At 39.7% G+C, this 12,707-nt stretch overlaps 2 protein-coding genes across 2 annotated transcripts; both read left to right on the top strand.

The window, feature by feature from the left end:
• The first annotated feature begins 85 nt into the window (after positions 1–85).
• Positions 86–1,054, top strand: LOC118241815 (trace amine-associated receptor 13c-like). The gene has a single exon (XM_035529044.1). It carries the CDS (start codon positions 86–88, stop codon positions 1,052–1,054), a length of 969 nt encoding a protein of 322 aa, XP_035384937.1.
• A 4,355-nt stretch (positions 1,055–5,409) lies between these two features.
• On the top strand, positions 5,410–6,390 carry LOC113590423 (trace amine-associated receptor 13c-like). The gene has a single exon (XM_027030554.2). The coding sequence runs from the start codon at positions 5,422–5,424 to the stop codon at positions 6,388–6,390; it is 969 nt and encodes a 322-aa protein (XP_026886355.2). The 5' UTR covers positions 5,410–5,421.
• Positions 6,391–12,707: the final 6,317 nt, after the last annotated feature.

Below are 12,707 nucleotides of genomic sequence, written 5' to 3' on the forward strand. Positions count from 1 at the left end.
TACTGTCTCTATAGAAAAGAAAAAAATGAAGATCTGAATTTTTATTTTGAACACAATTTAAATGCTGTATTCATGATCCTTACTGATGAATCTTAACCAAACAGATTACTGTTACTGGTTTTCCTGTCCAGAGAGATCAGTATATTCTGCACTGAATGTGTTATTGTATATGTCTACAGCAGCTGTTGTTCTTCTAACAGTGTGTGGGAACCTGCTCATCATCATCTCTGTGTGTCACTTCACGCAGCTCCACACACCAGCTAACATGCTCATCCTTTCTCTGGCTGTGTCAGACTGTCTCATCGGTGTTTTTGTGATCCCTACTGCATTAATTTGGATGATTGAATCGTGTTGGATATTTACTGCATTGTACCGTGTTTGTTTTATATTCATTTCCTGCTTTCTCACAACCATGTCAATATTTAATGTTGCTTTGATTGCTGTTGATCGGTATTTTGCTCTCTCTAAGCCGTTTCTGTACCACAAAACGGTCTCCCTTAGCACAATGTGTATTATAGTTTTATCAGTCTGGACTGTATTGTTCATTTATAATATAGCACTTCAGTACTTCAATGGGACCTTTGGAGGTCTTGTAACATGTTCTGGATACAACTTTTTTATCTGGTCTCTGGTCGATCTTGTGTTGACTTTTGTTTTCCCACTTTCTGTAATAGTTATATTGTATGGTCAAGTGTTTTTTATTGCCAAGAAACATGCCACTGCTATTAGAGATCTTAATAGTCACACCAGAACTCAGAAATCGAAGAACATGTCAGACTCAATGAAATCTGAGAGAAAAGCAGCCAAAGTGCTTGGCATTTTAGTGTCTGTGTTTTTGGCCTGTTTACTTCCATACTTTCTTTATTGTGTATTAGGTAATGTCATAGAAATTCAAGAAAAATCATTTCAGAAGGTGTTGATGCTGGTTTATTTTAATTCAGCAATCAATCCAGTTATTTATGCTTTGTTTTATCCATGGTTTAGGAGATCTGTTAAACTGATTTTAACTCTTCAGATATTCTTCACTGATTCTACACTGATAAACATTCTTTGATTGTTTTTACAACTGTCGTAGTACTTGATGTTTTTGAGGGCTTATTTTAATAAATGTATTTACACCTGTTTGTCACATATGGATGTCCATTGGGTCATTTATACAGAATTGGACTGTCTTCTCCTTAAAGTCCCTTCTGCTGTGCTACAGTGTTTCATTACATCCCAGTGATTGACTGTACATGTGGAGGAAGGACTTTTAGTAATAACTGGTTTTATATATTGAATTAAAATCCCAAGTGCTTTAGAAGATCTTCAATAAAATGTATATGTAGTTAGCACTGCTAATATTTCTGTACTCAGTTGCAAGCAAATCTAGTGATGCTAGAAACTAACAGCCTTCTTCAACTGATATATGCAGACATGATGGGCTCTGGCACTTTAATCAAATATGATATTAATAGTTTTTGTCAAACAAGCTGTTTGACTGATCACTATTTTAAAATTAATAAAGCATTTGACAGTGATTTTGTGTTTGTTTAAGCCACAGCTTTAAAATAACACAGTAAATATCTGAGAATATGCATTATTGCATGTTTGATGGAAATATTTTATCTAAAATAAATTATGATAAGATTAGATAAACTATGTATAATCATTGGGATAGTTTTTTTCATATTTATTTATGGGCATGGCTACATCTTGTCAAGTCTTTGTTTATGCAGAATGCACAAAATTGTAACGAAGTACAAATTTTCCAGAGAAACGGGATGTTTCGGACAGAGAGGACCTCCTGTTTCTCTGGAAAACGTGTAATTCACTACAATTTTGTGCATTCTGCATAAATAAATAAGTTTGTTTAATAAACAAACCTTCTGCATAAACAAACCTTGAGTTACTTTGTCCTCCCATGCATTTATGCACATTGAGTGACAAGGTCCTACTACTGGTGTCTGTATTCTGTGAGCATTTCAACTTCATTCCAGGATGTATTGACCATCTTAAGATTGTTCATGAACATTCACTACCAGGTATTCTGAAGGCGGCCTCTGGCCCATGTAGCTGGGTCCCAGTGCAAGGCCAATCAGGGTATGAAATGTCTGGGCATACACAGAATATGACCAGCTAACTGGAGTAGACGCCTCACAATACTGAAATGAAGTCTAGTCGATCCATGGCAATGCAGCACTTGTGCGTTGGGAACGTGGTTGGTGTATCGAATATTGAGGACCCGTTGCAGACAGCGGTGATGGAAAACATTGACCTCCATGGTGGTACTCGTGGACATCTTCCATGTTTCCATGTAGATTATGGTCGGAATGACGATAGATGTGTACAGCCACCGCTTGATATTAAATGAGATAGAAACTGATGTCCACAGGTTTGGAAAATGGTTGTGGCTTTTCCGATGAGAGCCTAGATGTCAGTCTTGATGTTGCCATTGTGACAGATGATGTATGTATGTACCAATGGCAGATAGCGGAAGTGTCTGATATGGAGAAATCCTGCCAATGGCTGGAAAAGGATGGATTGAAAGACAGCACAGAGGCATTAATCAGGCAGCACAGGAACAAGTGCTAAACATGAGATCAGTAGAGGCTGGAATCTATCACACCAGGCAGGACTGTGCAGAGATGCCCCTCAGACAGTCCAGCACATAACAGTGGGATGCAAGATACTAGCAGGCAGTATGGAACTCCATATCCAAGTGGCTGGTATCGTGTACAGAAACATCTGTGCTGAATACTGGCTGGAAGATGTAAGGTCAAAGTGGAATACACCCCCAAAGGTGGTGGAAAATGACCATGCTAAGATCCTGTAGGACTTACAGATACAGACACGATGGTAATGGCTAACCAACCGGACATAGTAGTGGTGGACAAAAAGCAGAAGAGGGTTGTAGTGATGGATATGGCAATCCTGATTGATAGCAACATCAGGAAAAAAGGAACACAAGAAGCTTGAGAAATACCAAGGGCTGGAGGTAAATAATTTATTTATTTATTTATTTTTATTTATATATTTTTCTTCATTCACCTTCAGCCCTTGGCATTTCTCAAACTTCTTATGTTCCTTTATCCTGATGCAAATATCTAATTAGTCAATCACATGGCAGCAATTTAATGCATTTAGGTCAAAATGACCTGCTGAAGTTAAAACAGAGAATCAGAATGGAGAAGAAAGGTGATTTAACTGACTTTGAATATGGCATGGTTGTTAGGGTGTTAGACCACAACCATCTCTATGGTTCATAGAGAATGGCCCTAAAAAGAAAAAATATCTAGAGAGCAGCAGTTCTCTGAGCAAAAATACCTTGTTGATGTCAGAGGTCAGACTTGTTTTGCTAAAGGCAATAGTCCCTCAAATAACTACTTATTACAAGTGAGGTATGCAGAAGAGCATATCTGAATGCACAGCTCATCAAACTTTGAAGCAGATGAGTATCAATTTCTGCTGCAAGATTCAGATGGTATGGTTAGACTTTGGTGCAAACAACATGAAAACGTGTGTCCATCCTGCCTTGTAGCAATGGTTCCATCTGCTGCTGGTGGTGTAATGGTGTGGGAGATATTTTCTTGGCACACTTGGGCACCTTAACACCATCTGAGCACCATTCAATGCCAGAACCTAACTGTGAATTGTCACAGAGTATGTTCATCCCTTTATGAAAACAGTGTACCATCTTCTGATGGCTACTTCCAGCAGGATAATGTCACAAAGCTCAAATCCTCTCAAACTGGTTTCTTGAACACAATTTTCAGTATATTCAGAGAGCCTCCACAGTCACAAAGATCTATATCCACCAGATCTAAATCCAATAGGCACGTTTGGGATGTGGTGGAATGGAAAATACACATCATGTATGTGCAGCTGACAAATCTACAACTGTGATGATATCATGTCAATATAGACCAAAATCTCTGAGAAATCTTTCCAGAACCTTGTTGAATCTGTGCCATGAAAAATTAAGGCAGTTCTGAAGGCAAAAGTAGGTCTAACCTGATAGTAGCTGTAGATCATTTGAATAAATGACGGTCCTGTTTGTTGCTATGAGCTACCATAGTTGTAAGTGTTCTGTGACTAGACCAATCAGCATGCAGGAGTCTACCTAGTTCCAGTTAAAAGAGGAATTTGTGAGAAGAGAGTCGTTGTACTGACTTGTTCCTCAGCATTGTTAATTGAATTAAGTCAAAGGTTCATTTAGAGTCTGCATTGTCATTTGACACAAGGAAAAAGACTCTACACTAGTAAGGTGTACCTAATAAAGTGGTAGGTGAGTGTATATCTATATATAACATACTAATTTACCTGTTAACTCACCTGATTCTCTGCGAAAATGTGTTCGTAGTGTGGTGTTATGTCTATGAGTGACAATCAGTGTGTTTTTGGCATCCAGTTGATTATGAAGCCCTGTTCTGGTGTCTGTCAAAGCTAAAAAAACCAAACAAACTTATGGCCAGAACAGGCAAGTGTGATCCAGAAAGATGGGACAGATTCTGATGTGAATCCATCATATTTAGATCCAGTAGGATGGCCTCCTGTTCCAGTGGAAGAGCTGATGATTCAACAGTAAATGGGTCATATATCCATTCTTTCTATATCTTTGGGTCCTTTTCAGATGGGAAAAAACCTTTCAAACATTTCATGAATGAGTGCCAAACTAGGTAGGTGACGTAGGGACATTGGTCTGATAGAATGTCCTCCTCAAGTATACTATTAATGTATAATATCCACAAAACCTTCAAAAAAGGCTCTACCATCTCAAAAGCAGAGGGTACCATTGGAATTGACATAATATGGCATAGAGAAATGGTCTATAGCAGTCAAGACTATGATGATATTATAGGAATGAGTTCATCGTGATGTAATATATGCACATCCCTGGACATGGTCTCCCACCAATATCTACAGGACATAACCTGGAAGGAAACACACCACCTTCATCATGACAGGGCAAGGCCAGAATTTAAGGAAACTGAAACTAGAAAATGGAAATTACAAATAATATAAAGTAAACAGAGGCAATGAATTGTCACATACATGCAGAACTGGAACAATAAAACAAAGGGTTTAAAGACTTAGGGGAGAAACAAGAAAATGATTAAAAATGTACCTTCAAAAATGTCCAAATCTGCCATCATTATCTTTTGTGCCAAAAGAGAAGTTGATCTGTTAGCCAGAGAACAAACCCTGACATCACATGTATCAAGCTGTCATTCAGACTAGAGGGTGGGAGCAGTTTCCACACCATACAAATATCAGCACTGCTAGCTGCGTAGCACATCATTTCATTGATTGTCAATGTGAATTTGGGATTTTATCTGCTTATCATTCTCACTACTGTTTCCAAGGGAAAATAATAGATCAGAGTTATTGATTTTAATCCAATTTAAATGTTGAAATGCTAAATTATACATAATCTTACTAATGAATCTTAACCAAACTGATTACTGTCACAGGTTTTCCTGTCCAGAGAGATCTGTATCTACTGTAATATATGTGTTATCATATGTGTCTGCAGCAGCTGTTGTTTTTCTAACAGTGTGTGGAAACCTGCTCATCATCATCTCTGTGTGTCACTTCAAGCAGCTCCACACACCAACTAACATGCTCATCCTCTCTCTGGCTGTGTCAGACTGCCTGGTTGGAGTCTTTGTGATCCCTACAGCATTAATTTGGATGATTGAATCATGTTGGGTTTTTACTGCATTTTACCGTATATGTTTTACATTCATTTCCTATTTTCTCACAACCATGTCAATATTTAATGTTGCCCTCATTGCTGTTGATCGGTATTTTGCTCTCTCTAAACCTTTTATGTACAACAAAACACTCTCACTCAGCACAATGTGCATTGAAGTTTTATCCATCTGGACTGTATTGTTCTTTTATAATATAGCACTTCAGCACTTCAATGGAACCTTTGGAAGTCTTGTAACATGTCCTGGATACAACTTTTTTATCTGGTCTCTGGTCGATCTTCTGTTGACTTTTGTTATCCCACTTTCTGTAATAATCACATTGTATGTTTTTGTTTTTTTTATTGCCAAGAAACATGCCACTGCTATTAGAGACCTTAATAGTCACACCAGGACTCAGACCTCAAAGAACATGACAGACTCAATGAAATCTGAAAGAAAAGCAGCAAAAGTTCTTGGTATTTTAGTGTCTGTGTTTGTGGCCTGTTTACTTCCATACTTTGTTTATAGTGTATTAGGTAATGTGATAGAAATTGAAGAAAAATCATTACAGAAAGTGTTGATGTTAGTTTACCTTAATTCAGCAATCAATCCAGTGATTTATGCCTTGTTTTACCCATGGTTTAGGAGATCTGTTAAATTAATTTTAACTCTGCAGATCTTATCCACTGATTCCACGCTGATTAATGTTCTTTGATGAATGAAGCTGGTTTTACAATTGTCACAGTACTTATAGTTTTGAAGGACTTATTTTAATAAATGTATTTATACTTTTCACCTATTCTATACAATATGTCTATTCAGATTGTACTAGAAATAACCGACATAATATGTGCATTATATAATACTTGTCACATATGAATGTCCATGAGGCATTTATACAGAATTGGACAGTGTTCTCCTTAAAGACCCTTCAGCTGTGCTACAGTGTTTCATAAAAACCCAGTGATTGACTGTACATGTGGAGGAAGGACATTTGAGCCTAATAACAATACTTACAGGATTTATCTAGTTAGAGCTGAGAAGAGTTATTTTTATTTCAGCAAAACTGGGCTACAATAATGTATTTGGGCACTTTAAACACAATTTTACATTTATGGTATTTACCTGACACTTTTATCCAAAATGACTTATAATTATGACTGAGTATAACTTGAGCAATTGAGGGTTAAGGGCCTTGCTCAAGGGCCCAACAGTGGCAACTTGGACGAGGAGTTTTTGAGGCCGAAAGCCATAACAGTATACTATAAAAACTGATCCAGAGTGGAGAAATCTGAGATATCAGTGGAAGGACACATAATTTGCACTTGCCAGTAACCCTTTAGCAACCCAACTTTACTCATATAAGTAGCTGATCTGATTCTATCCTTGCAATGTTTGTACAGTCACATCGTTTACCTTATGTTAATCAGTGCAAAAAAAAGTTCAGTTGGGTTTTTGGACAGTTGGTGAACAATAAGTGCTAGTACTGGGAATGGTGAGACCTGTTTCAAGAAGATTTTGGTTTCGTTTTCAGGCAATTCACCTTTCTGGGGGTTAACACAATAAGGATATTGCTTAATTGAAGAGTAGGAACCCACATTAATGTCGTGTTACAAAACCGAGGTATGAAAGGGGATGTTTGCGAAGAGAGTGGGGAGTTTCAGAATGAGAGCAATGATGTTGTCAGAGATAACTAAAAATAACATTGAAGAGGTGTGTCAATTAGTGAAGGCAATGTTCGATGCTGTAGTAGCTATGGTCCCATACCAATGTGGCGTGGCGATATAACATACAGCCAGTTAACTTCGCTGAACTGCTGGATACCCAAGTGGTGCTTACAAAACAATGTGGGGTTTATAGATAATTGGAGCACATTCGAGGGCAAGCTTGGCCTTTTAGGGTGGGATGCTATCGATCCTACTAGAAAGGGTGCTGCTCTCCTTTCCTGTAACATAAGCCATAGCCTCATGACAGACCTAGTTAATCTGTGACAATCCAGAGCAGAGGCCAGGCAGGAGACAAAGAGGCTTAACAAACCATCTGCTGGTCGCTACATGACGTCACCCAAGGTTTATCATATTGACACTGTCAACAAAGAAAAATATGCCTCAATAACATAATTAGTATTAAAGTAACTGATTCACAGAACACTGCCTGCACCTTTTATCTAAAGCTGGGTTTACTAAATGTTAGATTCCTAACTAAACACCCTCTGAGATAGTTTTATATTAGAATCAATTGGTTTCACTCAATATATAAGAGAGTCCACACATTCTGGTGGACATATGCTTGACTTAGTACTGACATACAATGTAGACATAGAGAATGTAGTTATACTATCCCAGTCAGATGCCATCTCAGACCATTCCCTAATTTCATTTTAACTACATTTGTGCCACAATATAGTAACCTTGCCTCACTACCTTACCAGATGCACGATCATGTCAGCTACTGCACCTAGATTTATTGTGAATCTCCCAGATTTATCATTTTCAACTAGGAAACCCTCAAGTCCCACAGAACTTGATCAAAGAACTGAATGCTTAGGCTCAATATACCACTGCACACTGAATGATGTTGCTCCAATTAAAAATAATACCTTGGTATAATGATCACATTTGCAATTTAAAACAAAACACTTGAAAACTAGAATGTAATTGTGCCACACTAAGCTTGTAGTCTTCCATCTTGCATGGAAGGAAAACCTTATTATGTATAGAAAAGCATGTATTACCACTCAAACAGCTTATCTTTCAACCCTAACAGAAAATAACAAAAATAAGCCTAGATTTCTTTTTAGCACAATTGCAAATCTAACTAGGAATAAGACTGACACCAATGCTCAGATTACATCACATAGCAGTAATGAGTTCATGAATTTTTTCAATGAGAAATTAAAGCCCATTAAGGATAACATTAAGAGCAATAACATGACATCGGGCAGCTACTTAGGGATCAGAACAACCAAGCCAAAAATTACCCTAGAATCCTTTACACCTATCCAAGAGCCAGAATTTACATCTCTGATTTCGCACTCAAAATCCTCCATGTGCTTACTAGATTCACTGCCCACACACATGTATGGATGACATAAGTCCCATGAAATGTGCACTAAGGAAACTAATGGCAAGAATGCTGATACTTTATCCACCACCTCAAAAGAGCGATCAACAGCTTTTCTGTCGTACATGGCTTTCATGGCATTCTGAGAGGCACTAAGGCTGCACTGTGCAAGTTTTCTAATCATACATAACCAGTCACATAGTTTGGCTGTGAATTCACATAGGGAAATGTTAGTACTAGGGGGTGAATGTTCATATATGATTTTCAGTGGACTGCACAGTCCAAACAACTATGCATTAGAGCTGAACCCTGGAGATTCCTGAATCATGTCACGAACAAAAAATAGTAATAAGGGCATACCTTCATCACAGTTTTTTTTCATGCTTCACACAATAAGCTCTCTGCATGTTCTTGAAAGTCTGGTGGAACCTTTCCAGTGCCCCCTGAGACACCAGGTGATATGCGCTAGACATAATATGTTTAAGCAAATGGAGTGGAATCATGTCTGGATATCTAGTCACTGCGCACATTATAGTTAACAATTAACAGTGACCCACTCACAGGGCTCACAAAGTCTATCAAAATGTGGTCGAAGGGTTCACACACAATGGTAATGGAAGACAAGGGTGCAGGATTGACTGTACTGAGCATCACTGTTCCAAATCAATGACCAAAAGAAGTATTCTAAAATACTCGTGGTGGTTTTCCTTTACATAAATTGCCAGATAATGGGTAATCATGTGCTAAAAACATTATATGCATTCGATATTTAAGAGATACAACAACCTGTGTAGCCCCATCTCTGTCTCCATCTATAATGGCATCCATTTTGTCATTAAATAAAATTTTCTAGACAATATTGACTATTATGCCTCGCTGTTCCACCTTTTTGAACAGTAAAGGCGAAACTGTGCCAAAGTACAATCGGATTTCTGGGCTTTAGCAAGGTCCTCTCGGGACATCAAATCTAATTCATTAAAATCAGGGTTAACAGGCACAGTAACATCCACTGTGACAGGTGTCATAGTAGTAGTAACAGGATCATCACACTTAGGTTTGTCAGGAGTAGCCATGGCTAGGGGAATATCTCTTGTCTCTTGTAATCTTAAAGCTAGACTACTGCAACACACTATTGCAGACATCCCAAGCTTTCTGGATCCCTGGATCCCTGGAAGTTGGGAAGAGTACCTAGACCAGAGCTCGTGGCCACACCGGAGGAAGAGGAGGAAGATACAGCCCGCTCCAGCCAAGTTTGTGGGCGCACCTCCTCATTAATGTGTGCACCCTCTGTCCATTGGGTGCATTATGTCATCCGTCTCAGCTGGGTCCCACCAAGGCTGCTGTCATTGATGATCACTGCAGTGCCTCCAGTCCCTTTGAGGCTGCTGCTTCTGCAGGTCTCCATGGTGCTTCCCATCCGGTTGAAGCTACTGCTATCACTGGTAGCCGCAGTGCTTCCACCTCCATCATGGCTACTGCAGATCGTCACCACACCTTCGGCCCTGTCAGACCCACCACGGCGCATCACCGTACTGCCCTGGGAGCAGCACAGACTTCGGCTTTTCCCCTCACATGTTGAGAGACCTACCTGGTCTTGTGGTGGGTGGGCACCAGCCTTTGACATGTTGTCTTGTGTGAATAAATGTACATGGTGGCCTGGGGTTGGCTGTCCCAAATGTGAATGCATCGGGAGTTGCACACTGGGGGGGGGGGGGTTACACTCCCCTTCCCAATGATCACATGGTACAACCTGCCATGTGCAGTGAAAGTTTACTGTTGACAAAGTGACTGCCTCATTGTTTGTTGCCACACCCTCTTGTTAAACACCTTGTTCTTGGTTTTATTTATGTTTGTATTTAAATCTCTGTGTATTGTACCTCGTTGTATGTGTTAGCATGAGAGTTGCTTACATTTATAACTTGTACTCATGTTTATGTTAACATGTTTGTCTCTCTTTCATCATATTCACACTGCACTGATTATGTCTGAGTGCCTTATCATTTATCATTCATAGCTTATGTAAATAAATGCTTGCCTGTGTCAAGAGAGGTCTGTCCTTCCTGCGCCTTGACCTGCGGCACTCGGGCCATCACAGCCATCCTGGCAGTTTGATGTAAGATGGACATTTTCTTTCAGTGACATCCAGACGGCTTCAGTGGAAAATGGGCAACGAGTCATAAGAACAGGCATTTCCCTTTTTATTACCATTTGGTATCAATAGTAACTTTATGGTAACTTTATACATTAAATTAGATCAGTTCACTTTTTCCTCCCATCTGTGATACAACCTCCTCGGTCCTATAATGAGTTTTCCCGTCGCTTCACTTCGGTTTAGGTTACTCTTCCCCTGTTGATATATGCAAGCATTGTCTGGTTTTCCTTTCAAGTTCTGTTACCTGTGTTTTCATCTTGCATATTGTTTGTTTATTTTACGTAGCCCAGTTCGGTGTAATCCCTGCTGATTCTAGTTTTAATAACGTTTCACTGGTCTCCGTTAGTGTTTCCTTTAAGTTTAATTCCCTTGTTCCCTAGTTCTCGCCCTCACCCTGTGAGCCTGTTACTCTTATGTTAGTTGTTTGTTCTCTGTTCTATTCTGTATTGTTAGTCGTATTCTGTTATTAAACATATTTAGTTATTCTATCCCATCCATCCCTTCTATTCTGGCTTTCCTATGTAATTCAGTTCAGTATCATGTCCAAGGCACCGGCACTCCGCAAGTATGTTCGCTCTCCACCTCCCTCATGTTACAGAGTTATCCCTCTGCTGTTTCACAATGTTTTCCCCTTTTTAACCTGATCTGTTATGCTTTAGTTGTGTTCTCTCACCCTGAATCTCATTTGACTTAGAGGGAAAAAAATTATGCAGAGAGAAGCATAAACTGTTCAGAAAATTAAAGCTAATTGAGCAGTAGTAAGTCCAAATGTGAAAACAGAAGTGGAATAGTGCTTGAGATCAGATGCAGCCTAGGCTGAATGTGAATTGCTGTTGAAGGGCATCTGTGAGGTTTAAATAACAAGTGTGATAATGGGAGATAAATGCAGGCAATGATCAATAACAAGGTGATTGGGAGATCAGATCCGATCATGATATGTAACTGGCAGATAACTGGCTTTGTGCCACTTAGGCCTGACAGTACCCCCTGGGAGGGCCCTTCGTGGACCATGTGCAGGGCTTTTATCTGAGTGGTGAGGACAAGTCCTGGAAGGATCGATGTGGTTAAAGGCTATAAGCTCAGGGACCAGGATCTGACTGGCCAATATCCAGCTTATGTCACCTAGTCCATTCCCCTCCCAGTCCACCAAATACTGGAGGACCCTGCAATGTTGTCAGAAGTCCTGTGAAGTCCTGTCCAATGGCCTGTGAAGGTGGAGGGCTACAGATGGTGTTGGTATCATTCAAGGGTCCTGCAGTGACCAGCTTGAATGAGGATACATGAAAGGTAGAGGACACCCAACTACCCACAGGCAGTTTGACTTGATAGCTGACCTCATTTACTCTTTCTCTGATGGTGTAAAGGCCAAAATACTAGGGATCAGTCTTTTCACTGGGGCCTATCCAGCCATTTGTCATAGCCACCAAAACACAATCTCCTGGTTGATAGACAGGGGTCTTCCCACACCATCTTTCTTCCTTGCTCTTGTATGCCTTGATGGTCCTATGCAGGGGATGGAGCATCTCCTCCTGAAGTCTTTGGCTCTGCTGGAACCAGAAAGGAAACCAGAACTGGGCAGGTTCCAGGTGTAAAACGGGGCTGGAATTGCAAAAAGCAATTTATCTTGTAATCAGAAGGTTGCTGGCTCAAGCCCCACCATTGGGCCTTAGCAAAACCCTTAACCCTCAATTGCTCAAGTTGTACTCAGTCATAATTGTGTAAGTTGCTTTGGATGAAAGTGTCTGTGAAATGCTGTAAATGTAAACAGAGTGAGCCCCTTTACCAAGCACCTGTGTACCATTATTGCTCACCCATTT

Source organism: Electrophorus electricus, chromosome 8 (genome assembly GCF_013358815.1).
Source record: "Electrophorus electricus isolate fEleEle1 chromosome 8, fEleEle1.pri, whole genome shotgun sequence".
NCBI lineage: Eukaryota > Metazoa > Chordata > Actinopteri > Gymnotiformes > Gymnotidae > Electrophorus > Electrophorus electricus.

Bases quoted from the DNA above. Each gene is read 5' to 3' on its own strand.
- LOC118241815 (XM_035529044.1), top strand. From the start codon at position 86: ATGAATCTTAACCAAACAGATTACTGTTACTGGTTTTCCTGTCCAGAG.
- LOC113590423 (XM_027030554.2), top strand. From the start codon at position 5,422: ATGAATCTTAACCAAACTGATTACTGTCACAGGTTTTCCTGTCCAGAG.